Source organism: Phalacrocorax carbo, chromosome 26 (assembly GCF_963921805.1).
Source record: "Phalacrocorax carbo chromosome 26, bPhaCar2.1, whole genome shotgun sequence".
Taxonomy (NCBI): domain Eukaryota; kingdom Metazoa; phylum Chordata; class Aves; order Suliformes; family Phalacrocoracidae; genus Phalacrocorax; species Phalacrocorax carbo.
Window position 1 is genome coordinate 442010 of NC_087538.1, and position 21238 is coordinate 463247.

The 21238-nt window shown below is 54.4% G+C and overlaps 1 protein-coding gene across 1 annotated transcript; it reads left to right on the plus strand.

The window, feature by feature from the left end:
• Window positions 1–6195: 6195 nt before the first annotated feature.
• Window positions 6196–20791, plus strand: LOC135317534 (fibroblast growth factor receptor 3-like). The gene is made up of 5 exons (XM_064473826.1): window positions 6196–6590; window positions 11638–11709; window positions 12070–12171; window positions 13222–13329; window positions 20607–20791. The coding sequence occupies exons 1-5, from the start codon at window positions 6263–6265 to the stop codon at window positions 20609–20611; spliced, it is 615 nt and encodes a 204-aa protein (XP_064329896.1). The 5' UTR covers window positions 6196–6262; the 3' UTR covers window positions 20612–20791.
• The last annotated feature ends 447 nt before the right edge of the window (window positions 20792–21238 follow it).

The following is a 21238-nucleotide window of genomic DNA, read 5'->3' on the forward strand; positions in this document are numbered from 1 at the left end:
CGTCTTTTAAGGCTCAAAGCCTCAGTTTTCTTTTCTAAACCAGCACTTCCAGGGTCCAAACTGCTCTATTAAGCATTAAACCTCACTTTTAGGTATCAAAACCTCATTTGTAATGTCCAAAGCCCTATTTTCAACTGCAAACCCTCATTTGTAGATCCCAAACCCTCACTTTGAGGGTCAAAACGCCTCTTTTAAGGCCCAAAGCGTTATTTTAGGTCCCAAAGCCTCATTTTTTTTGTTCCAAACCCCTGTTTTAAGGCTCAAAGCTTCATTTTTAAATCCCAAACCCTCACATTCATGGTCCAAACCTGTCTTTCAGGTTCAAAGCCTCAGTTTTAGGTCCCAAAGCCTCACTTTCAGGGTCCAAACCCCTCTTAGTACTCTGTGGCCTCCTTTTTAGGTCCCAAAGCATCCCATTTAGCATCAAATCCACTCTATTAATGCTCAAACCGTCATTTTTCCATTCTAAACGGTGCGTTTCAGTCCAAACCGCTTGATTAATCCTCAAAGCCTCATTTTTAACAGCCCAGAGGGGCCCAAACCCCTTTTTTAATGCTCAGTGCCTCCTTTAAAGCCCCAAGCCCTCACATTTAGGTACTAAAACCTCATTTTTATTATCCAAGCCTCATTTTTATATCCCAAACCTTTACTGTTGGCATCGAATACGGTCTCTTAATGCTCAAACCGTCATTTTCTCTTTCCACACTGAGTTTTAGAGCCCAAAGCCGTCTTTTAACGCACAAAGCCTCATTTAGTGGTCCCAAACCCTCACTGTTAGGGTCCAAACCTGACGTGAGGCTCTTCGCTCTTGCTGCAAAAGCTATTTCAAATCACAGCTTTGAATAAGAAACACTATACTAGGTTTGTTCCAAGTACATTCATCATCCACTTGTTTCTTTCAATATCTGATCATTTCTATTCAAGCCAAGTCAGAACAGGGTCTCTCCCAATGTCAGGCAACACTGGGCCTGTCCAGCAAGCGTCAGTCATACCAGAGAGACAGTAAAAAGCTGAGTATTGTAAAACTCCTGCTTCGGCCCTGTTGGTGAGAGAACTTTTGAAGGGAAATATTTCTGGCCTTCAGGTCAGTCAAAAGCCACAGTCAGTCAGCTATTGCATTCCCTCTGGCTGTGGTTCCACGAATGGATCGCGCTCAGGTGGAATAAATCTGCTTGAGATGCTTGCAAGCACAAATGCTTACAAAGCAAATCATCTCTCTTAGTCTGGCACTGCTTAGCTCATGCAAGGACGTAAGTTTACTTGGTTTAGGTGTAAGGACGTCAGCGGCAAGTCCTCTGGAACCGGGGCTGGGAGTTGTATTTTAGCTTTACGTGTCTGGAAATCACAACTCCTCCTCCTTTGTCTGGTTCACTAAGTAGCATCTACGTGAAGGGCATGAACAAACGTAGGCGAGTGCACAGAAACGGTCACCGTCCTGTAACTCTGCCGCATTCCCGATTTTTAACATTATTGTATTTGTGTGTATATACCATATATTGGGTATATTGGTTAATTCCCTATTTGATAAAAATAGTCCATTTGCTTTCCCCTGCCATTTACTTTTAATGGTGTTTACTGACTGTGACAGAAATGTGCTTTGTTCGCTCAACACCCTTTCCCCTGTGCTTTAATAGCCTACTTTTTACTAAAGCATATTTTCACATTTTCTTGCCGTGTCAATGTTCCAAACACCCATTTTGCACAAAGTATTTCACCATGTAATTACATTCGGCTGCTCCTTGGCTACTGGCTCTAAAAAAAATTAATTTTTGATGTTAATGAGTTTTCTTTATTACAGCTCAAAATACTTGTCGTGGTTCAGCCTCAGCTGGCAACTGAACACCCCGCAGCCGCTCCCTCACTCCCCCCCACCCCTGTGGGATGGGGAAGAGAATCGGACGAGCAAAAGAACTTGTGGGTTGAGATAAGCACAGTTTAATGATTACAATAAAATGATAATGATAAATGATTATGATAATAATTACAATAATGTTAATATAATAAAAGGGAAAAGGAAGGGAAAGGGAAAAACAGGAAAAAAAACCACGGAAACACAAATGATACAACCCCTCACCACCCGCCGACCGACGCTGCCCGTCCCCGAGCCGCGATTGCTCCCCCCTCCCCCAGCCAGCCCCTCCCAGCTAGCATACTGGGCATGACGTTACATGATATGGAATATCCCTTTGGTCAGTTTGAATCCGCTCTCTCAGCTGTGCCCCCTCCCCTCCTGGCTCCTTGTGCACCCAGCAGAGCATGGGAGGCTGGACATGTCCTTGACTAGTATCAGCGCTGCCCAGCAACAGCCCAAACATCTGTGTGTTATCTCAACAGGTTTTTTTTCCATGCTAATTTCAAAGCACAGCACTACACCAGCTAGAGTGAAGAAAATTAACTCTATCCCAGCTGAAACCATGACAATACTTCATTGTCACACTGTACTAAATTGCTAGCCTTCCATGTCTCTGTTGGGGGGAAATACACACACACACCCCCAGCAGTGGGTTGTTGATTGATTTTTGTTCACATCTGCACAAACACATTTCTTATCCCGTGAAGTAGTTCTCTTTATTCCAGAGGACAACGCCTGTGCCATTATTCCTCAGAAGGAAACAAACCCATCTGCTTCTCATAATTTGCACTTGTATTTCCAGATTTCCTGATTATTTAAAAACCTACATACTTTGGTATGTGCCGCAAGACTTGGATCAACATGCTGTCTTCAGGTTATGCCATGCACGTGCGCTGAGTCTTTTATACAAGCACCAGATCAAATTCGCCCCCTGCTGATCAAGTATTTGACAAAATGTGTTTTCGTTAGCGATAACGAACAGCTGACCTGACACATCCATCAGTTAACTCACAAAGTGTAAGATCAGCTCAATGAGCGTGACATTTGGAGCTAGCTTAAAAAAGGCTGGCAGTCACCTAACGGCTCAGAAATCTTTCAGTAATTTTATGGACTTGTTCTTTGCCGCTAAATACTGTAGCTTCATTCTGAAAAGCTGCTCTCAACGTTGCCTAAAGGCTGATGCTTTCCTACAGCACTCTCAGGCTAGCTTAACCCCTGAGCTTAAGGAGCAAAGGGATAGGAAACCAAGTCACGCCATCAAGTAGCGCTAATAGTCATGCTGTAACCAAAGGGATGAACTTAATCAACCAGGGATGTTGTTATATTCTGGGGACATGGAGGGTACGAATCAGCGTATCTGTCGATCTGTGTTTTAGTCCCTCGGCAATCATTAATGTGACCGAAACAACAGACAATGTGCTGCTGTCAGAAGAGGATGACAACATGTGGTTTCGTGTAGCGGGCTGAGAAAACCGGCCAGGACCACCAAGGTTAAGGGCCAAGTAGGTAAGAGGTAATTCCGGCAGGGGGAGATCTGGCCCTGGGGAGTTTTAAGGTTGCTGGGAGGTGTGAAGGTCTGCATGTGGGATCAAGTCAGCTCAGCCCTTTACGGTTTTGAACTGCTTTTCATGTGGAGGAAAACTAAAAGCTTCTAACACTGGGAAGCCCTTTACAGCAGGAAACCAAAGGGCTATTGAGATGCTCCTGCCTGAAGGACTTCAAGGTTTGCAGCTTTCCCTTGGGCGGGAGGTTTTGAGGTTTCCCCATTATTAACCTCTGGTGCGGCACACTGCCGTGGGGCTGGGGAGCACAGAGCCGATTAAGCGCAGACTTGCTGATGCCACGTTGTCACCGCGGTGGCCACCGTAAGAGAGCCCCGGCTGTAGTGCTGTGCAGCAGAAGCGACATCCCTGGGCTGTGGCTCAGCCGCTTTCTTACTATACAAATATCTGTGTACGTAGAGTAGTCAAGCCTGCGCAACACAGCTGCATTTCTTTGAGGACTGCTGTGCCATAAGCCACATCTTAGCCCCAAAGTTCTCCTTCCCCCTCAAGCGCGGAGCGTGCGCTGCCCTTCATGCAGGGATGCTCTCACTGCCAATGTGTGTGTTCTCCTTTTCCCCTTTATAACCGTTCCCTTCCCGGAGCTTTCTATTTGCTGACGCCCTTAATATCCAGAGCTGTCAGGGATGAGAACCAAAGCCCTGCCGGCAGCTCAGGGAGGGTGAGCGGCTGCCCTTTTCCAGGCAAGCGGCTGAAATACAGCACGGTGAGCGGCGCTCTCAGTGTCCAGGCCTGTCACTGTCACGCTCCCACAGCACCTCCGTCTGCCCAGACCCCGCCGGGGGCTCAGCCACCGAGAGCAGCTGTCCTGGGAAGAGACTGGGGGGGCCTCGCAGGCCCTGGGGGCGTTGGCATGGCCCAGGCCCCTCTCTCCCTTCATCCCCTCTCCACGCAGGAGTGACATTTGATATCCAACGCTATGCTCAGGAAACTGAACTGTAAATCCGACAGCACCCCCTGCACAAACGCTGGGCTAAAGCCGGTCTGAAGGCACCTACGATGCCGAAATGCCATCAGATTCTTTGTTATGCGCTGACTTCTTTTCCTTACCCTCCTACAGAGCTTATCAGTTTACTGCTTGCCCCTCTTTGGGCTGTTTACCTGGTGAGCTTGTTAAAAAAAAAAAAGAAAAAAAGGTGCTCTTTCTCTGCAGCCGAGCTGAGTGTCCAGGTGCCCCTTTCCAACCTGCTCCCAGCTCAGGCTGCCAAGTGCCGTGGGTATGATTTAGATCCCTGGATGTGTGAAGAAGGGCGCTTAGTCCTGTGGTGAACGTGGTATTTGTGGTGTGCTTACCCCTAAAGCATCTGCCCCTTGGCTTGAAGGACCAGGAGGTTTCTGTAATATCAAAAGCAGAAAACCCTGTGAGATTGAGCTGAGTAAAGCCTTTAGTAAAGTTAGTAGTTAAAATGTGACTCCTTGTGCAAGGCGATACCTCCCATGAAATACGGCGTTTTCAGGCCCCCAGGATTCTTTATGGCTACCCTGCAAGGCTACTGATGGAAACATTTTTGTATTTTTAATGCTTACATTTGCACCAGAATAAAAATTTGCATGAGGCGAAGAGAGAAGCAATCCATTCTTCTGTCCTAACCTGCTCCAGCTCCTTCACTCAATGGCCGAAGAGCAGCTTGAAGCCAATGCCACATGCTGAGGAATCCAGAGCTGCTGTAACTGCGTTGGTTTCATAGTCAAATTGTAATCTATGGCTCTGCTTCAGCTGCAAAGTGAGGGTCACCTCTCCGTGTCTGATTCCCGTCAGGGATCAGCTCGGGCCTCCTAGGTTTGGATCACAGGACTAGGTTCCGACCGCTCTGGTTTGAATGACTTTTTGCTTGATAATGATGCAGTCACGGCACCCCAGTGCCTGTGTGCTGGAATGGGATCCTCCGTGATCCATCTTGCACCAGCCCAGAAATGGTTCTGCCTTAGGGGCATAAGCAGGCTTATGGCCGCTGAGCCGGCTGGGCTGAGGGCAGGTGTCGAGGGCTAATTCTTCTCTATTAAACTGGGGTACAGGATGAATAAACCATTGAGTGTCAGAAGTGAGCTTCTGTCACTCAAATGAGCCTGAAGACCATCAGGCCCAAGAACGACACCTCCAACACGCCCCACGTCCCTCCCTGGGGAGACTCGTGAGCCTGAACCTTTCTTTGCGTCATTAGCCTATGGTGAAACAAAATCCTCCAGCCCGTGGCAGGGTTCCCTGTCGTCACTGGTGGAACAAACTGCCGCAGCTGGTAGGTAGAGTGAAGAAAGAGGGATTTCAGCTTTCGTGCTCAGTCTTTGGTGCTGCTGCCCGGAGAGTAACTCCAGCAGGGAGCTAGCGGTGGGTTCATTTATTTTAGCTGTTCCAACCTGCGCCTGCTGTCCGGCCTTCCCCCTTGTCTCCTTCAGCCCATGGAGGCTGCCCTTGGGCCACCCAGAGCCACCTGAGCCATCGGGTTTATCCCCATTCCTGCTCCTTGTATCCCCTCCATGCTGGGTCCCACGGGGGTTGTGGACAGACTCACAGAAATCAAGAAACGGAGATCCAGAGGCTGAACCGTGCCCTTTTCAGCACATGCTCCTCGCTGCCAGATCAGCCCCCCGTGCACCCCTGGGTGTTGGGGTGACCCCCCCAGAGGTCTGTGCTGGTTGTTGTGACGCACCTGGCGGGGGGGCCGTGTTTTGGTCGCTGCAGGTTCGAAGCCACCCTTGCAGGTCAGCCAGAGCCCTGACTGTAGTGTGCCCGGCTGCCTGGCTGCAGTACGGCCTGCCTGGCTGCAGGCAAGGCTTCCCCCGGGCAAGGGGGAGCTCTGGGCACGTGGAAGCGTCAGCAGGGCAAATAGAAGATCTGTTGATTTTTGAAATGCCCTTTCGTCCTCTGACGCCTGCTCTGATTTACTCATTTCCATTTCTTTCTCCCGTTGCAGAATACTTGAGGAACGAGAGCGCCTTTCTGGGAGAGCTGGTGTTTGGGAGCGCAGACACCATTGAACTTTCCTGTGACAGCCACGGCTCTTCTGTGCCTGTTTTCTGGTTTAAAGACGGTATCGGGATTGCACCTCCCAGCAGAGCTCGTACTGGGCAGAAGCTGTTGAAGATCATCAGTGTGTCATGCGATGGCTCGGGGCTGCACAGCTGCAAGGCGAGGCATTCCGACCAGGTCCTGGGAAACTTTACAGCCAGAGGTACAGGTGCGTGCAGAAATACAGCGCGCTCGGGACTGGTATTTTCCTTTTGTTTTTTAAATTTTGCCCCTCCACGCGCTCAGTACAGCTGGTGCTTTGCGGGGTTCATCCGTACTGGGCAGGCCTCTGCCTCCCTGGTGACTCCTGGCAGTGATTAGACCGACAGAACCAACCAGCCGAAGCTTGCTTGCGTGTCCACGGCCGATGTTAAAGCGTGACGGTGAGACTGAGAGAGCCTGAGAGACGGTGCTGGTCAGATTAAACCCCAACCGCCCCCTAACACTCAACTAGAGGCAGTGCTACGTGGGCCTTTGAAGTCTTTTGTGAGTGGGTGAGCTGTGGCTCAGGGAGGTTGAGCGAGTGACTTTTTCTGCTCTATGTGACAAATCAGTGGCAAAATTGCATGTAAAAGCTGGAGGTTGCTGAAAAGTATTTCCCTGTTGTAGGCGATGAATGTCTTCCCTCCATCCTGGTTATCAGAAATTGCTAGTTTGTTTTGGCGGCAGCTTCTCTGTAAGCTGTGTCCGTCTCAAATATGTGCTTCATCAGAGGGGCTTATTGGGATTCCTACGTTGCAAAGACGCGCGGTGTCAGCAAAGCACGTGCTGTCGTTTGCTTGGCCATACTGTCCGTGATGAGGCCAGCGGGACAGACCAGCTCCAGGCTGTGCGAGGCTGGGTCAGTACCCAGGGAGTGTCAGAAGCATCTGTTGTCCCCAGGTAGCTAACCACTGCCACTGAGATCATCCCCGTGATCTCAGGCTGCTGCATGGGTAGAAGGATCCACATGGCTGTGAGCAGATGGAAAGCCTCCTGATGGCACAGATTCAAAGCCTGATTTTTCAGAACAAGGAACCCGTTGTGGATCTAAGCTTTTAAATTCTCTCCTTTGCTTTTGCGCTGTTGGCGTTTTTCAGGCATCCCCGAACAGTAGGTCCTTGCCTCCAAAAGCTGAGTTCCCTGAAAAAGTAAGGGGCTCTCTCTGAAAACCGAACGCAGAGGTGTTTGTGATTGTAAATCCCATCCACTCCATAAAGGGCTTTCTCTTGTGTCAGAAAATTTGTGTGAGTGAGGGAATCAAACCAAGAATAATAAATCAAAGCTTGTTTCAGCAAGAGTTTTGGAGAGAGAGAGTTTTGGAGGAAGAATGGTGACAAGCCCCTGCTGGTGGGGTGGTGTTTTACTGGTGTGGAGGAGAGGATACTTCAGTTGGTGGGAGCGAGTCCCCAAACCCCGGGGCCTGTCGCGTGGGCTGCCAACGTTTCCGCAGCTCCCCTCGTCGGGCGGCTGTTTGCAAGGGGTGTGTTTGAGCACTGGGGGTTCAGCAGCCGCCGGGCCCTGGCCCTGGGCAGCCTGCTCTGGGGGACCCTGCCTGCGCAGGGGCTGGACCAGCTGCCCCCAGGGATTCCGGAAGGCCTTTCTCTCCCTTGTGACTCCGTGACTCTGGAACTGGTGCTGCGAGGGGCCAGCGCTGTGGGAGCGCTGGGAACGTTGTCTTCCCTGGGCTCTGCCTCTGTCGGGACGGCTGCGTGTGCGCTCTGCCCTGAGACACTCGGCGCCTGCGCCCGCCTGTCCAGGTACGCCAAGCAGTGTGCAACAGAGCACACTTTCAGGAGTGACCTGAGGAGCTTTTGCTAGCTTGGCCGCGTTGGAGAGGGACTGCAGCTCCTGCATGCAGGAATAGTCGTGTTGGAGAATAACCATGGGAGTCCTAAGTTCCCAGGGTGAAGGAGAATGGTCATTTTGGCCGCTTGTGCCCAGCCCGCTGTGGGATAGGATCCAGCTGGGAGGCTGGATTCTGGTTTACTCCTGAGCATGGAGTAAGCCTGTGGCGATTTACACTAATCTGACTGCTGACAGAAATAGGAATGTGGTTGTAGTCAGTGTTTTCAAAGAGAGCAGAAACGCAGTTAGTCTTGGACCTGTCTCTTAAAGGAGAGGCTTCACGCCTTTAACCGGTCTCTCTCTCTTTTCCCACTGCTTTGATTTCCCAGTCATCCTTGGTTTAACTTAGCGGAATGATGCAAGTACATCATCCTGGTAACCAGATCAGTATATATATTGCTCATAATTTATTATAGGTTTTACCTCCCTGGTTCCATATTGCCAAGCAAATGCCTAGAAAAAAAAATGTTTCAGATGCCCGTTGGCTCACTCGGGGAACCTGGGCGCGCCTGATGCGCCGGCAGTTTCACATGCTTTTGTCCGCTGCTAATAACGGCAGCACGACTAACTTTAAAGTCACCTGAAGGGTCCAGATGTCGGAGGGTTCCTTACCTGATGGTTCTTGCCAGTGGCACTGGTCGGAGAAGCACATCTGATGTGCGCTGTAGACAGGACTGCTCTGTGTCAGGGTGTGAGCTTTCCACCAGAGACGAAGGATTTCTGGCTTGGTGGGGAGTTTGGGGCGGTGAGTGGTTTGCTGTTAAACTCCGGTCTCCCCAGTTAGTTTAAGTCCTTAAAGCGTGACTTGCAGTTTGGCCACACAAAGTTCTGTGCTCTTGGCCTGTCGCGGGAGGCAGCGGCAAAGGCAGGGTGACTCGGGGCGGCTCACGGCAGGTGAGGAGGTTTCCTGACTGCTCTTAGCTGCCCTGCTGCAAGAGACTTGCTCACTCTTTTTCTTACAACCACCTTGCTACTAGTAGAACATATTCTATGAGTGATCATGAAGCACTTCCATCAAAACGTTGCCCTGTGCCTAGTGCGGGACCCTGACGGCCGCGTCCCGTGTGTCACGCGCTCGTGCTTTTCCTGCTGGCAGAAGGTACTGGAACATGTTCTCAAAGAGTTCCCGTGCCTGGGGCTGGAAGTGCAGCCGATTCCACTGCCTGGCCTTCAGAGCATAACCTTTCTCCACAGCAGGCCCATCTGTATAACTTGTATTTCCTTGTCAGCGCTGCCCTTGAATGCCCTTGTGATTTGTCTCAGATCGCATCGTACTAACCTGTGTGAGTAGTCTTGACCTCAGTGTATTGGGCTTTTTTCCCCTGTGATTTATCCTGTCGATACCCCGGCGTCCCTTTTTGTTGGTGACCTCGTAGGCATCAGAAAGGCAAAGGATTCTCCCTTTGCTCTGCTGTGAGATCCAAAGCTGCCCTGAGCGCCGTTTTGTTCAGGAGAAGAGCTGCAGGAGGTGGACGGGAGGTTATTCACGGCAACCTGATGAAACTTCTGTCAGTCTCAGAAATGTCTCTGGCTCTCAGGAGTCTCTTTCTGCACGTTTTTCTTTATTTAGAGTGAAGAATGCGAGACCTCGCGGCTCAGGTAACGAGCAGCCTGCTGCAGTTTCCCGAGGTGACCATTCAGGCTCTTGGGGAAGATGAGCTCACCCGAGGGTCTGTGCTGCGTGGGCGGTTTTCCAGAGGTGAGCCTTTTCCTTGAAATTGGGTCTTGCTGTGAAGTTGTTACTGCCTGGAGGTGACCTGAGGCACGGGGTCACAGCATCAGCTGTGTCAGGTTGGTGCTGCTCAGGTGCGTCAGGTTTTGAGAGAACAGAAAGGGTGAGCTATGGAAAAAACGATGATTTAAGTACTGTACTGTGACACATATCGGCCATCGGTGGCTCACCCTCCACGCTAATCTTTCAGTCTCTTGGACCAGTACGTTCCCGAAGCAGCCCTCGAGAAGACAGGCTGTGTTTTACTTAAATCAAAACTAATTGATGCTTAACTAGTGAATCAGTTTCTTAACCCAGAAAGCCAAAAGGATAAAGAACTCTCCCTAAGCATCCTTCTCATCTCAAAGACAGAGACAGGTGTTTTTGAAATATATTCACACAATATTTACATACTATAGACAGCACAAAATGTGCTGCTTGCTTTTTTAAAATCCCAAAGTACTGACTTTGTTGCTTTCTTGGAAAATTGAATTTTCAAAAGGCTGGGTTGGCCAATAAATTAGGAAGAAGTAAAACCAAGGTCAAGGTTAACAGTATGGGCATGTAAAGAGAAAGAGGTTAAGCTGTGCGGCCTGTCAACGAAGGGGAGGAACACCTTTGGAAAACAGCTGAATTTGTGCTGGCTGAAGGCAGCGGATCCCATTAAGGCCCACGTGGAGTCTGACTCAGAAAGATCTTGTCGGAGCACGTCAGATGACACGGCGGGTGCCCAGGGCGTGTCCGTGGGGGCGTGGATGTGTTGTGAGGTCACAGACCCCGCTGTGCCACGCCGTGTTGTGCAGTGCTGTGCCGCAGGCACCGCTCCAGCAGTGCCAGCTGTGGCAGCAGCGGCAGCAGCATGGTGCAGGCGCGGGGGGCCGCGGCCCCCACCCACCTATTTATCCTGCTCCTGATGGCCCTGCAAGCCTGGCAGGTCGGGGCTGCTCCGTGGCGAGCGTGGGGATTAGGTAGGTGGGCAGGCAAGGTCCAGCCCCAACCCTGGCAGCGTGGCACAGCACCCACGGCTGCTCGGGGTGACAGCGGGGCTGGGGTGGTGGTGGGGCAGGGCTGGGAGAGCAGCAGGGCCAGGCTCGGGCAGGTGAGTCGTGGGCAGGTCCACGGGCAGCTGGAGGCAGACGCTCCCCGGGGAGGCGCAGGGGTGCGTGGCCACTGCAGGGGCATTTTCCAGGTGAACGGTGGGGTCAGGAGCAGTGCCACGGGGTGAGAAGCTGCTGCTGGAGCTGGCCCTGTGCCGCCCTGCCCCAGGGCAGCCTTCCCCCAGCCTGCATGCTGGGGCCGGAGTGGCTCTGCAGAGGCCAGGCAATAGCCCGTGGGAGCGCTTCTGCTCCAGGCTGGTGACAGTCGTGCCGGGAGCCGTGGCTCTGCCGCTCCTGGCTGGGTCCTGGCTTTCAGCTTCAGGCACCTCTGTCCTTGGGAGATGCCCGCTTGGGAAGGTGGGAGCATTCCTGCTCTAGCCCTGCAGTGCTCTCCTTGGGTGAACCCAGGTCCCCATGGGACACAGAGCCCCAGCCCACAGCCCAGGGCACGATGCTCTTGAGGGGAAGGGAGGGACGAGTGCCATGGAGCAAGCCTGCGTTTGAACTGCATTCACTGCTGTTCAGAACTGAAGGAGTGCCTTAAAATAGTTCATGGGAGCTTCTCTGTCCTGTGTTTACAGACATGGCTGGAGGCGATGGATATCCAGCTTCCCGTCTGGGTTCCCGGGCTGACACGCTGGGATATCGCATGGGTACGTCATGGCTTTTGACTTCCTTGGAGAGCTGCCAGCTCAGAGCCCAGATGTGAGCGAGACATCTCTTGCAGGCGTGACAATATAGGCCGTGTGTGCCACGTGGTTACACGATCCCCTCATACGTTCTCCTCTTCAGTTCTGACAGTGAATATCCCAATGTGTGATGGGAACTTCTTGTGGGGGTTTGGTTGCAGGTGTGGGTACAGGGAGGGCGTTTCCAGCTTCTGGGCTGCATCCCGCGCTGGAGCTCCCCTGGCATCGCAGGGGTGAGTAGTCAGTCTTGACTGGCTGCACAGACTAAGCACTCTGTTTCAGTATTTTATCAGAGAGAAGTTTAACATGCTACTTTCTGTTAAGGTCCCCAAAGAGCAAAGTATGAAGCTAAAAGAGGCAAGTCTTCCCAGCGGTCATCAGAAGTCCTGAAGGAAATCCTGAAGGACCTGGACAAGGCAGCGCTTGGTGGGTATATATCACTCTTAAGCAGAAGACTTGGGAAGCTGAGGGTTTGATGCCTGTCTGGCCCGGCCGTAGCTACGCAGCAGGAAGGGATTGATCAGAGCCTCACTGCGGTGACTCTCAGTTTCACGCCTTGCAGGCGCTGGTGAGCCACAGAGTGGCCCAGAGCCTCTGCTGCCAGTTGTGGTTCAAGCTGAGCCCCAGGGAGAGCTGCTGCCCCAGTTATACCCCTAGCGGTCAGAGCTGGACTGGGCAGACGTTGGTATCCAGCTGTCAGGGATGGGCAGCGCTCACGCCTTGAATGCGTGAGGGACTTGCCGAGGAGCTGATTCCTGACAAGCCGCGAGAGGGCCGGCACCCTGCCAGTCACCGGAGGGGAGAGTGCCCTTGGCCGGCAGAGAGGGTGCGCAGGCAGCTTGGGGTGGCTGAGACCGGCAGGCTTTGCCTGCGCTGCAGGCAGCCCCTGGCCAGGATGGGAGCAGCCCCGGCTTCACAGCCGGTCCAGCCCCGCTGTTCTCCTTGATGGCCGAGGACTCTGAGTGACCCCCTGGAGTCAGGGACAGGTGGGAGCTGGGCGGGCAGCTTGAGGCGGGACACCCACCTTGAAGGCAGCTAAAATGAGGGGCTGTGAATTCAGTCTCGCATGGTTTGGCTGTCTGTTTCCAGTTGTGTTTTAGATACCTTGGCTGTGGTTTTCCTCGTGTCTTGGGGGACTGTGGGCTCTTCACCGCCACCCGTGAAAGTGCCCAGAACATGGTTGCAAGAGCTTGCGGTTCAGCCCACCACGTGTGCCTGATAGCCTTACCGTGCGATGGAGTTGGCACGGTGGGACGTGCTTCTCAGAAGGGCTCTTTCCACGGCTGAACCTGCTACGGCACCTTCCTGCCCTCTCTGAAGGGAGTCATGTACCATCGTCCTGCCCTTTGCCCGAAATGCACTCAGTGGAATGTGAACAAGATCGCATGCAATCCCCTAGCCTTTCAGCAGGTTGGGATTTGCTGTCTGTTTACATCTAATTATGCCTAATTAAACTGACCCGCTTTCTTTCTAAAGAGATGGACCGTGAGACTGCGGAGAATGAGGCGCTTCAGGAAGGAGGCAGTCACGCGGTGCCAGTCTCTGATGACAGAAGAGGGGCAATTCAGTCAGTGGAGGTGCCAGGTAATTGCTGTCCTTTGGTCATCCAGGGCCACAGGTCAAAATCTCTGCGTGTCTGCAGGCTCTTCCCCGAGTTCTCGCTACTGCACACCATGTCAGCAGCCAAACTCTTAGTAGAGAGCAAGTGTTCTAAAGAAGGCAGGAGCAGCTCTGAGAGGGTGACTCCCATCTCTGGGGTGTGAAGGTTATTGCCGTCAGCGTGCCAGAGACACACTCGCTCCTAACCCTCTGCTGATGGCCTCGTGAGTGTTCCCAAAGGGTCAGAGCGAGCCCCCAGGCAGCAGCTCTAGCAAGCCTTGCAAAGCGGAGGTGGGTGAGCACAAAGGAAAGTGTGTGCAGACGTGAAGGATCACCAAGAAGGGGGAGCAAACCCGTGACACTGGGGAAACTGGATTATGGCCATGCCAGAGCGTAAGCAAAGCTGCGAGGAGAAAGAGAGGCTCCAGAGTGTGTTGATTTGCAACGACCTTGGGAGCTTCCTTTGCTTCTCCTGAAGCCAAGGAAATGTCGCAGCCCCAGGATGTTCCGTGGCTCAGAGATGCTACCAAAGCGAGAATGAGCATCTCCTGGCAATGTCAGGCCTCCTGCGAGATGAGCAGTAGTGTGCAGGACACACTAACACACAGAATCCTTCCTCCAGGCGTGGATGGCACGAGAAACAGAAATGCTATGGATCCAAAAGCTTTCCAGAAGTACTGCACAGAAGGCTCCGTGGCGGTCGTGGGCTCCATATTGCTTGGGATGGTTTTCTGTTGTGTGATCCGCCTGTGGAGGAAGAGAAGGCGGTGAGTTGGTGGTGGGGGGCAGGTGCAGCCAAACTGCTGCGTTAGATGGCTGCTGTTAGCCACGAAGCATTTTGAGGTAGGGTATTCTGGCGTGCCAAGTTAGTTACTGGCCAAACAGGACTGAGGTTTCTGCTGTGAGATGTTTTAACTGTCCTCTCAACCCATGGGCCCTCTTTTCTGAAACGTGTCCTTACTGTTGCAAGTATTAGTTAAAAGTGACCCTGCCTGGACAAGAGCAGACCCAGCAACAGACGTAGGCAGAGCAAAGTCAGGCAGGAAAACAAAGAGGGATGACGTTGCCGCAGAAAGTGAGAATTGCAGTAGCGACATCTCCCTGCCAGGGAACCCAGCAGCAGAAATCACCCTGTGAGGTGATGCTGTAATTTCCAGAGGTTCACCTTGGCCAGGGTATCCCAGCAAGCCAGGCTGTGGTGAGCAACCTTCCCAGCTCTCAGCTCATGGGAGCAGAGCCCCAGCCGAGGGGCGCGGGGTGCCCCGTTTTCTGCACAGAGCTCTCTGTGCCCACAGCTCCCACGTGCAGCCGGGTGCCCACATGCCATGGGGCGCGCAGCTCTGCCCCGCCACCCACCCAGCACCGCAGCCGTGGCGGGGCCTCAGCAGCCTCCTCTCTCCGCAGGCGCCTCGCCGCAGCTTCGAGAGCCCGGCCCGACACCAGCAGCTGCCCCTCACACCCGGACACCTGGACTGCCCACCCCAGCACCTCCAAGAGCTGGAGCCAACACCAGCAGCCGTCACGTGTGCCTGGAAAAGCGGCCCACCAGCCACGGAGCACCGGCGGGGAACCAGCCTCCACCAGCCCGGACGGCCGCCCGGCCCGCCCGCCTCCGCCCCGGCCCAAATGGCTGTCCAACTCAGCCAGCCAGGTGTTGCGGGACCGGCCCAGCACCCTCCGGGCCCCGGAGAAACGGCAACCACCCCCTCGCCCCCCAAGCCCATTTCTCCAGCCCTCCTGCAAGGGCCTGGGGCAGTCCCGCCAGGATATGGATTTGGGGAGCGACGGTGAATGCGCGGGCCTATAGGGGAGTGACAACAAATACGATTTCCTTGGATGACAAGGTCACACACCTAGTTGGCCAAGAGAAGCCAGCTGATGTGATCTTTCTGGATTTCAGTAGAGCTTTTGATACTGTCCCTCACAGTCTCCTCCTGGGCAAAATGTCCAGCACACAGCTGGATAAACGCGTAATGCGGTGGGTGAGCAATTGGCTGGGGGGTCGGGCTCAAAGGGTTCTCGTCAGTGGGGTTACATGGGGCTGGTGGCCAGTGACTAGCGGGGTTCCACAGGGATCCATCTTGGGGCCGGTACTCTTTAATCTCTTTGTAAATGACTTGGATGCAGGACTTGAAGGAACGCTAATTAAGTTTGCTGACGACAAACTTGGGAGGAGCTGTTGACACTCCCGAGGGCAGAGAGGCCCTTCAGAGGGATCTGGACAGACTGGAGAGCTGGGCAACCACCAACCATATGAAGTTCAACAAGGCCAAGTGCTGGGTTTTGCACCTGGGGCATGGCAAGCCTGGATGTACAGACAGCCTGGGGAATGAGAGGCCGGAGAGCAGCTCTGTGGGGAGGGACCCGGGGGTTCTGTCATGAGGCAGTCATGGCGCCAAGCCTGGCGATGTTCAAGAAGCACTTGGCCAACCCCCTCAGAGACGTGGTGTGAATTTGGGGTTGTCCTGTGCAGGGACAGGATGATCCCGGACTTGATGATCCTTGTGGGTCCCTTCCAACTCAGAACATTCTGTGTTTCTATGATTCTGTAACACACTCCTGAGCAACAGCTTCAGGGGTCAAGCGTAAATTTCAGCAGAATGGCACAGCAATAAATAGAGGTCAGTAGCACAATTGTCCGCGTTGTAACAGCAGCAAAACCAGGGATTCAGCAGTTTGGGGCCAAACTTCCTATCGGGGCAAGCAGGGGTGTGGATGCCCACGGTGTCAATAAACGACAGAGCGGCAGAAAGCTGCTATCAAGCCGTAACGGAGACAGCGTCTGTTCTGGTTCGGGCTGGGATGGAGTTAATTTTCTTCCTCGCAGCCCATACGGTGCCGAGTTTTGGATTTGTAACCAAAGCGGTGTTTCAGCCATTGCTGAACCTGCTTCCATGGCACGGAGGCCTACTCTGTTCACCCGCCGCCCTGCCACGGCCTGGCCTCCCCCCACCAGGCTTGGGGCGGCTGCACCCCGCTGGGGCCGGCAGTGCCGCAAGGTTTCGGGGGTGCTGCCTGGTGTGGGGAAAGGTGCCCGGTTTGGGGCTGTTTCTGCATTTGGCGGTTCCTTGTGGGCTTGGGGGACTCTTGGCAGGTTTAAGGTGTGCCCCTGGGTCTGGGGGTGTTTGTGGGTTTGGAGGTCGCCGACAGGTTTTGGGGGGTGTGCCTGGGTCTGCTGGTTGCTGCCAATTTTGGGGGAAACTTGAGGATTTGGGGGCGTTGCTGTGTCAGGTGCCTGCTGCTAGGTCTGGTGGGTGCAGCCAGGTGTGGGCGCCTCTGGATTTAGGGTTTGTTCCCGGACTGGGGCAATGCTACCAGGTGTAAGGGTTCTTTTGGGTTTGGCGGCTGCCGCTGGGCTGACAGCAGCCTCTGTTCCGGTGGACACAAGCCCTGTCCCTGCAGCAGCGCCAGCAGTGCGTCTCGTAAGGCGCTGGGCACTGCTGTGGTCACGCTGCGCTCTCTGGCTGGTTGTTTCGGCTACACGGCCGCACGGCTGGCCTCCCTTGAGAGGCGCTGGGGTGCCACCCTCAGGTGGATTTCACTTGCTGTGTTTGAGGGGAAACTGTGTCCTTCATGCTCAGAGTGCTTTAGGATAGCACACACCATGCCGGCTGCTCCGCCCTGGTAGTAACCAGTGTGTTTCTGTTGGTGGTTTCGTTGCGCCGTTCCTTCTTTTGAATCTCTGATGCGGATCGCTCGGGGCCATTGGTGGAGGCTGATTTTTGCACCGTGCCTGCTGTGTCGCTTGTCAGTGCTGCAGGAGGGGAGCCGGGCAGCGCTGCCCCACTGCTGCCCCACTGCTGCCCCACTGCTGCTTGCTGGGGTAGCCGTGGAGGAAAGAGGCTTGAGGAAGTCCCTTCCTAAGTCCAGCGGAAGCTGAAGAGGTTTTCTGCCAGTGGAGTTCCTGCTCTGGATGAGGTTGCTGCCAAGCACTGACTTTGTGCAGCCTGTGCTCCTGTTGACTTGCTGCTCTGTGTCACAACGGGGTTTGTCCGGCAACCGTCTGGTGAACAAGGCTTCCGTGGTGCTTCGCTGTGTGGATATTCCAAACCAGGAGAGGGGCGCAAGTTAACATTTTTGGGGTGAGTTGAGCTTTTTAAGTTTTGGAGCTGACCGATCCAGCAGAGTTGTGCTTAGGAAACCACACATCTGGTATTTGAGGGCTTGTTGCACCCAGAAATCAAGCAGGCTGCATCAGTGTGACTCTAGGGATTGTTCTGCACGACGAAAGCTAAAGTGCGGCATACGTCATTAACTCCTGGGCTGTGGGTTAGGCTAGATGAGCCACAGCTACAAGCCTTCCCACCTCAGCATCTTCTCTAGTGTGCTTAGGAGATGAAGCTGTGCCTTGCTGTTGAACTTGGTTTAAACCCAGACTAGACCATGAGTTATTAGTGAAAGCCTGATTGCTGGTAGTTTGATGCTGCAGTTGTAATGTTAATAGGCAGGGAGAGAAGGATGCGGGAAGCAGGTGTGTGACTTCTGTGAACAGCGACAGCACAGGCGTGAGTGACCCTAGGAATCCAGGGCACAGCAAAGCCTTTGCTTCTGATCCAGCCTATTGGTCTCAGAGGAGCTTCCTAAAGGACGAGAACGGCACGCTCATCTCCGCAGGATCCAGCAGTTCCGTGGGCCAGCTAAGCCTTGAGTCAAAGAACCAGCTGGAAGCAGCTGTCACTGATACGCAGCTGGAGGCCGGTCAGTTCCTTTATCTCCCGTTACTAACATTCATGTCAGCGTAACGCAAAAGACCGGCATTTATCACTTTCCTGGTGTGAAGCAGTGGCTAGATTTTATCTACATGTCTTGTCATCCTGGAACTGAGTGTTGCTGTCAAGCGTGCTTGCCAGTCTTGATTGCTAATTTAAACTGCTAGCGAGGGCTCTCCTGGCAGAGAGCAGTGCTTGTGTGTGCGTTTGGTGGCTCGCTTATGAAGAGGAGGCTCTTGGTGGTTTGTTAGAGAGAGGTCTTTGGTGGTCATGGTCAGGGAGTGCTGGAGAGCGCCTGGCACGGTTATAACGCCACGCTGCTGGCGTACGGTCAGAGGGGCTCAGGGAAGAGCCCATGAGCGACGATCGGATACGGTGCAAGCAGTTCCTGGGCAGTGATCAAGAAATGGGGCAGTTGCCCAGAACTGCTACTTTTACTCTCTTCCCATCTCCCATCACTGGTTTTTTCTTTCCTTCCCTGTCTGACTCCGTGCCTGTATTTTCTAACTCCTCCCTGTCTGTCCTACAGCCTGTTGCTGTGGTCTCCTTTCCCTACACCTCTCTCCCGCTCCCTGGCCTTCTCCTTTCTCTGTCGCCGTGTCCTGGCCGCCTGTTTCCCCTCTGTGCTGCCGCCTGTCCCCTCTCTCCCGCCTGTATCCCCCGCTCGGCCGGCCCTGCTGCTCTCGGGGCCTCCGTCCTGCTCCCCGGCCCCTTCTGCTCCTCCTGCGTCTCCACCCTGGAGGCCGCGGCTGTTGTGCCCTTCTGCGCCTCCTTGCCCTGACCCACAGCCCCTCTGTCTCAGTCTCTCGGGGTCGTTTCCCGCCCTCCCCTCGCCCTGTGTCCCGCTCTGCGTCCCGGCCTCTCCCTTTCTCTCTCCCCGCTGCCTTTTCCCTCTGCCCCTCTCCCCGCTGTCCCCCTGCCCCGCTCCCTCTGCCACGTCTCTGTCCCTGCGCGCTCCCGGTGCCTTGTCGGTCTCTGTGGCGGCGGGTCCCGCAGCCCCGGGGGGGCGGCCGTGGGGCCTGCGGGGGGGCGGCTGGCTCGGGCTGGGGGCGCGGTGCCCGCGCAGGGTCGGGCGGCGGGAAGGCGCGCCCCGGGGCATGCTGGGAGCTGGAGCCCTGGGGCAGGGGCTGCCGGGCGGCCATGTTGCCCCGGCCCCAGCCCCTGCCCCGAGGCCTGTCCCGCAGCCCCAGGCCGCCCCCGGGCCTGTCCTGGCAGCAGCCAGCTGGGCCTGGGCCCCGCTCCGGCCCCCCTGAGCTGTGCCTCGGGGCGGCCTCGTGGGGTGCGAGCTGTGAGGCACCCGTGGGTGCCCTGAGGTGGAAGGCAGTCGAGTGAGCGGGGCTGCAGCAGAGGGAGGGAGGCAGCGAGGGAGGGAGGGATGGACAGACCGAGAGAGACAGAAGTGCCTGAGCTGTGCCATGTGCGTGGCAGTGCAGAGAGCAGGAACTGCGGTGAGTCCTGGGCCCCGGGGTCATGTCACCCCTCTCCCGCATCCCAGTCCCTCCTGACACCCCCTCCCCTTTCCCTGTGTGGATTTGTGGTGGGATGCGTAGGTACATATCTATGTCTGTGTGTATGTGTATATGGTATTATACATAGACGTATACATAATACAAATATTATAATTTCAAAATATTTATTTGTAAAAAAATAAATCTATTATTTATAAAAATAGAATCATATTATCTTAAATGTAAAAATACCCGTTTGTGGACATAAGCCATCCCCAGCCCAGCTCAGCCACCCGCGGGGTGGGCAGGGGATGCGTTAACCCCCCGCCCTCCCTCCCACTGAGCAAATGCCCGCAGGCAGAGAGAGGCGCTGCAAAGCCAACACCCAGCTCTTTTAATTTAAATGAGTATTTTCTCCCCCGGAGTGCCCCAGGTCCTCTGTGCAAGCTTCTAACAGGGTCGCTTGGTCCTGCATGCTGTGTCTTCCCAGTCATCGTGCAAACTGTCAGCATGGCATGGAAGCAGAGTGGGAAAGGTGCCTGCAGAGGTCTCGGGCGTGAGCTCACGGGGGCTCTTAGTGAGCACAAGCGGGTGCTGAGAGCCTGCCCTGCTGGAGGGCCTCACGCTGCGTTTGCAGGCTGTCCTGGCACTGCCCCTGAGCCGCCTGCACAAGTTGAAGAGTTGGCAGGTGCCAGTGGGAGGAGGTGGGACTGGATGGGGGGAGCAATGGCTTCTCCTTACAGGAAAGGCTTGTCCAGGTGGGACCCTAGTTGCCACCTGCCCTGGGCCGGTGCCTTTCAGCCGCACCATCCCTTGCTTGTTCTTGGCGAGTTGCTGCACACCGAGAGAGGCCAGAGAGCTTCTTCAGGCAGCGCACCCAGCTCGCTGCCATGCAAGAGCTTCTCCACTGACGTGCTCTTGTGACCCGTGAATTCTCACGGCTGCTTCTCTGTTTGGTACCCGCAGGGTCCGACCGAAGGCACTGTCTGCGGTTCAGAGCCGAGCTGCTTGGCCAAATCAGTTCTTAATCCTGTGATGCTCATAGCAGGAATGAGAGCCAGGGCACCCTTCTCCATGTGAACGTAGTTTCTTCTTCTCCTTCCAGCCTGAAAACCATGTGGGAAAGTGCTGGCCCTTGCTGGGAAGTCGGGGACAAGCCTTCATCAAGCTGTCTGTGCCAGTCCTTCCCAGAGCAGTCACCATGGACCACGTTTCAGGACAACGTTCCCTGGAGACAGCATCGGCAGAGCTCCAAAGGACATGGCTGTCTACGTGAGTGGTTTCTCCAGCGTGGGGGGCTGGGGGTTGCACAGCGTTTCTAAGCCGGGGGTGAGTATGGGTCACAGAGTCCAGCGGCCTCTGGCCTCCTCCTGGCTCGCAGAAGCAGCAAGCTCCTTGGAGCTGTATTGCACTTCTGTCCAATATACTGTTTGAAAGGAAGGTTCTGGGGCATGATGGAACTCGGGGAGCCACAGGGAAGAGGAGGTGGCACAGCGCACTGTCCTAGCCCTTCTGGCTTTCAATCCCCGTGGGCATTTGTGACCCTCAGGTTACCCCCCTCCCCCTGGGAACATCTGCTCCTTCTCTGGGTGGCAGCCTAGACTCGCTGAGTAGGCAAGCGTGGCGTGCTACCTAGGTGCAGCTTCTTGTCTGCTCCTTGCGCTCGTCTTCCTTTGACTGCGTAGCTGAAATAAACCCGTGCTTCACCGACTGAAGTTCAGTCTTCCCACAGTGTGT

What these genes read in the sequence shown, in the direction of transcription:
- LOC135317534 (XM_064473826.1), top strand. Translation starts at nt 6,263, where the DNA reads ATGCCCTTTCGTCCTCTGACGCCTGCTCTGATTTACTCATTTCCATTT. An exon ending in CACGCTGGGATATCGCATGG is followed by an intron (nt 11,710 to 12,069) that starts GTACGTCATGGC and finishes CTTTCTGTTAAG; the next exon opens with GTCCCCAAAGAGCAAAGTAT. An exon ending in CCTGGACAAGGCAGCGCTTG is followed by an intron (nt 12,172 to 13,221) that starts GTGGGTATATAT and finishes TTCTTTCTAAAG; the next exon opens with AGATGGACCGTGAGACTGCG.